General features: G+C 38.6%; 1 protein-coding gene across 1 annotated transcript in view; it reads right to left on the reverse strand.

Moving 5' to 3' along the window:
- The window catches only part of Dhx40 (DEAH-box helicase 40), a 37,110-nt gene that overhangs the window by 27,215 nt on the left and 4,894 nt on the right, over positions 1–5,001 (reverse strand). Inside the window, exons 4-7 of the mRNA XM_021212270.2 lie at positions 3,009–3,128; positions 2,024–2,251; positions 1,509–1,575; positions 226–357 (exon numbers count right to left, since the gene is read on the reverse strand). Of these exons, the coding sequence (XP_021067929.1) occupies positions 226–357; positions 1,509–1,575; positions 2,024–2,251; positions 3,009–3,128 (547 nt within the window). The remainder of the gene's footprint in view (positions 1–225; positions 358–1,508; positions 1,576–2,023; positions 2,252–3,008; positions 3,129–5,001) is intronic.

The following is a 5,001-nucleotide window of genomic DNA, read 5'->3' on the forward strand; positions in this document are numbered from 1 at the left end:
GACCAGTTTGGTTCCCAACACTTGTATTAAGCAATTCACAACTGCAACTACTGTGCTAAGGTATGCAAGGTACCCCTGCTAGCCTGGCTGGTCCCCCAGAAGCTTGTATACATAGTCACACTGACACACACACAGGAATATATGAATTTAAAAAAAAAAAAAAAAGAAATCATTTAAAAAACTCCTTACTGGCCAGTCATGTTTTCTGTCCTAGTAAGGAATTACCTGTTGTCATAGAGCCGTAACATGGCAGAATCAACAAGCCATCTAGCGTGGTGTCTTGTACATCGTAATCATAGTCAACAGACTCCGCCATCTGAAAAAGCAGCTCGCAACTCTTCTCTATCTCAAACTGGCCTGGAAGGAGAAGTTAGAGAACTTGGGGAACTGAACTGCAAATTTTAAAGATTATTTTAAAGTCCAGTTTAAAATTAGTTTAAGGTTATCTACATCATTCTTTAGATCTAAAAGAAGAAGAGCATGTAGGATATGCCCAACCTCAACAACAAAATTTAAGCAGATGTTCCTCATTTCTAAACAAACAAAAGTGTTTATCATCTTCAAGCCTTTCATGCTGTTAGTACCAAGTTTAAGGAGGACAGAATTACTCACACACAAAGAAAACTAGTACAGGAAATACCGAATCCAGCTACAATTCAAAAACTTGAATATAACTTCCAAAAGGCAAAGACATAGTTTAAATGTCTCACTCCAGACTCAATAATGAAATGATTCACCCTGCTCGGAAGCAGCTAGTTACAAAGGTTCACTATTCTTGAATATAACTCTTCTATGTTTGACCCCCCCAAAGCTTCTTCAAGCTTATCTGTAAAGCATGGATTCCACACCTTATCAATACTACCATCTTACCACTTCAAGACATGACAGTTAGGATGCCATTTGAATAACAGAATTATTTAGAACCAGGTTTATTTAGCCAAATTTGAACTATGTGTGCAATAGGCAAGACCAAAACAAAAAGCAAACAAACAAACAAAAAACACCCCACTTTGCAGTGTTAATTTCTTTCTGTGACAGGGCAGTGTGGTTCCCATGTGCTTCTTGGTGATCCTGACATTCTGTGTACCTGTTATCTAATAGAGAATCATAAAAAGAAAAGGCAGTACATCCTAGAAGTAGCAGCCTACTCTGGTGCCATATTTCCTGCATACAAAAGGAAGACATTAACCAAGCAATGGTGTGTTCTTGTTCTCTCAGAACAGTATGGGCAATATGTCAAGAAAGACCTGTTTCAAAAACCACAAAATCATTTTATTTACTTATTCATTTATTGATCTATTGAGGGCTATTTGTTGTTGTTCCTTCTTGTTTTTGAACAGGGTCTTATCATATAGCCCAGGCTAATCTTGAACTACATAGCGCTATCAATCCTAGAACTTGCAGTAATCCTCCTGCCTCACCTTCCAGAGTTCTAATGTTAGCAGCATCCACCACTACATCTGGCTTACAAATAAGAGACATTATTAAACATAGTAGGGAATGCTCACCAGTCAGAAAAACTAAGATGTCTCCAGCCATTTCATTCAAATGGATATCCATGGTCACTTTTACAATCTAAAGCAAACAAAAACAAACAAACAAAAAACCACACAAAAATGATATGCAGATATAACATACTTGTTCCTCAACTACCATATTCCATTGTTCCACACAAAAAAAAATTCAGTCAGGCTCCCAAAAAGTTCTAGCATTCATTAAGGCTACTTACTGATAAGATACAGTGAGGGCAGCCAGGTGGCTCACTGGTAAAGTCCTTGCTACATGAGCTTGATGGATGACCTGAGTTTAATCTCTAGAACCCATACAAAGGTAGATGGAGACAACAAAGGCTACAGAGTTGTCATCTGACCTTCATATCATGCCATGGCATATGTGAACATTCCCCAACACATTATACATACACTATAATAAATGAAATTTATAAAGACAAGATAAATTACCAAATTACTCAAGTAAATGAAATCTCACACACAAAAGGTAAAAGAAGACTGCAAAGTAATACCGCTTGAATATATGCAGTATTTTCTCTGTCTCGTGGTCCAATCAAATTGCAGAATTTCTCTCTGACTGGATAGAGTCTTCCAGGTATATCAAATATGGGGCAATTTCCAAAGAATGCAGAGAGCTTGGCTAGCTCCATAGTTGCTGACATCACTACCACCTTTAGATGCTCCTTCCTGTTAGGAGACTTATCCTGAAACAGCTTCTTCAGTAAGCCAAATAAGATATCCTGGAAGGGAAAGCTAGTAAGTCACAAAGGCTAGCATTTTATTATTTTATTTATTCCATCCCCCCCCTCTCCCCCTCTCTCCCTCCCTCCCTCCCTCCCTCCCTCCCTCCCTCCATCCATCCATCTATCTTTGAAGCCAGATTTCATTGTTTAGATCAGTTTGGCTGAGAACTCACTAAGTAAACCAGGCCTACCCTCAACTTACAGAGATCAGCCTACCTCTGTTTCCTGAGTACTAGGAATATTTATTTTTGAGACAGTTTCAAGTAGCCCAGGGCTGGCCCGAAATTAATATGCAGTCAAGGAGAACCTTGAACTTCTAATCCTCCTGCTTCCACTTCAAGAATACTGGAATTAAAGGAGTGTATTGCCACATCACCATCTCTGTGATGTTGAAGATCATACCCAGGGCTTTGTACATGCTAGACAGGCACTCTACCAACTTAGCTACATCCCCAGCCCATGTAACCTATTTTGTTTGTTGAGAAAAGGTCTCACTATGTAGCATGGGCTGGCCTGGAACTCCTCTATAGTCACTGGTCTCAAACTCTTAAGAGATCTGCCTACCTCTGCCTCCTGAATCCTGGGGTTAAAGGTGTGTGCCACCATGACAGCTCTGACCTATTTAAAATAGACTGCTATTATAACCAAGGGATTTCTACAGATTAAAATGTAAGAGAAGGCAATTTTCCATACAGGAAAAAGCTACCTCAAACAAATGAACTTCTCACTGATTAAAAATAAATAAAATACTCACTGTAGTTAAAGTTCTTTCATGGGCTTCATCCAAAATAATGACACTGAATTTGTTAAGATTTGGATCTCCCAAAATATGTTTGAGTAAACATCCATCAGTCATGTATTTGATTGCTGTTTCCTAATGTGTAAAAACAGAGGACATCAACTTGTAGCCTCACAAACTTCACCATGATTCAGCTAATTCTCTAACCCCAAATGCATAGACCAAATCACCAAGAGCTACAGAAAGGAGAGCATGAAACTGTGTATAAGGATGGTGGGTTAACTATAAGACATGTCACTTATATAGACAGGAACTAAGGGAGTGTCCTGAGACAGAACAAATTGCCAATAAGAAGATACAAAGAAGTTCATGGAATGTAGCAAGATAAATACTTACAAAAAAGATAACAGGGATACTTCAGTGGCAGAGTGCTTGCATTCTCTAGCATGCACAGGCCCTAGGTTCTATCTGCCACATGGCAAACAAACTAAAATTAAAAACTTCACTGACTTTGTTATTAAGTTGTCAAGTTATCCACTGACTTCAAGAACACTATGACACAATATTGACTATGCTGGCTAGTTTTGATATGAACGACAGTCACCTGGGAAGTAGGATCCTCAACTGGGCAACTGTCTTCAAAGATCAGCCTCTAGGCATGTCTGTGAGCATGACACAGACATACATACAATGGATTTTTAAAGTCTATTTATTTACTTGATTAATGATTGATGTGAAGAGTGCCCTCCTGGGACATGTAGTCCTAGGTAGTTCTATGAGAAAGCAAACTGAGGAAGCCTTGAAAAGCAATCTAGTCGACACCATTCTGTGGCCTCTGCTTCTTTTCCTACATCTAGGTTCCTGCCTTGATTTCCCTTAAAGATGTTCTATAACCTATTAAGACAAATAAACTCTTTCCTCCCCAAGTTAATTTTGGTTGGTGTTTTATCACAGTAAAGAAAACCAAACTAATACACTGGATAGACTATGGAAACAGCTAAGTGTGATGCAAAAGACACAAGATAAAACTACTGTGTCATTCCACTCAGATGCTTTGACTAGGCATCTTCATAGAGAGAGATCAGACACCTACAAGGACTGAACACACAGTTTCTGTTCAAGATTTTAAAATTTAAAGTTCTGAAACTGTGATAGTTACACAACATTGTAAACCGTGACTATATCTGATGGTATTGAATTGTACACTTAAAATGGTAAAGTTTACATTATGTACATTATGTACATTTTATTACAACAAAACAAGACGAACCACTGTTTAAGAGCACTTGCTGCTCTTGCAGAGGGCCCTATTTTGGTTCCCTGCACCACATGGAAATTTACAACCAACTATTACTCCAATCCTAGGAAATCCAACGCCCTTTTCTGGCTTTCTCAGGCACCAGAAATGCATGTGGTACACAGACATACATGGAGACAAAAACACCCATACATAAAATGGATTTTTTAAAATCTATTTATTTACTTTCTGTGTATGAATATTTTGTTCATACAAGTGTATGTACACCATGTGTGTCTGGTGGATGCCCTGAAACTGAGGTCATGGAGGTTATAAGCCATTATATGAATGTTGGGAACTGAACCCAGGTCCTTTGCAAGAGTAACAAGTACTCTTAACTATCCAGCCATCTCTCCAGCCCCTAGCAATAAATTATTTTTTAAAAAAAATCTAACCAACAAGCCGGGCGTGGTGGCACACGCCTTTAATCCCAGCACTCAGAAGGAAGAGGCAGGCGAATTTCTGAGTTCAAGGTCAGCCTGGTCTACAGAGTGAGTCCCAGGACAGCCAGGGCTACACAGAGAAACCCTGTCTCAAAAAACAAAAAGAAAAGAAAAGAAAAGAAAAGAAAAAAATAAACATTAACATTGTCATGGTTTGAATATGCTTGGCAGAAGGAGTGGTACTATTCGGAGATGTGAACTTTTTGAAGTGGGTGTGTGACTGTGGGTATGGGCTTTTTTTTTTTTTTTTTTTTTTTTTTTTTTTTTT

The sequence above is a fragment of the Mus pahari genome, chromosome 14 (genome assembly GCF_900095145.1).
Source record: "Mus pahari chromosome 14, PAHARI_EIJ_v1.1, whole genome shotgun sequence".
Taxonomy (NCBI): Eukaryota; Metazoa; Chordata; class Mammalia; order Rodentia; family Muridae; genus Mus; species Mus pahari.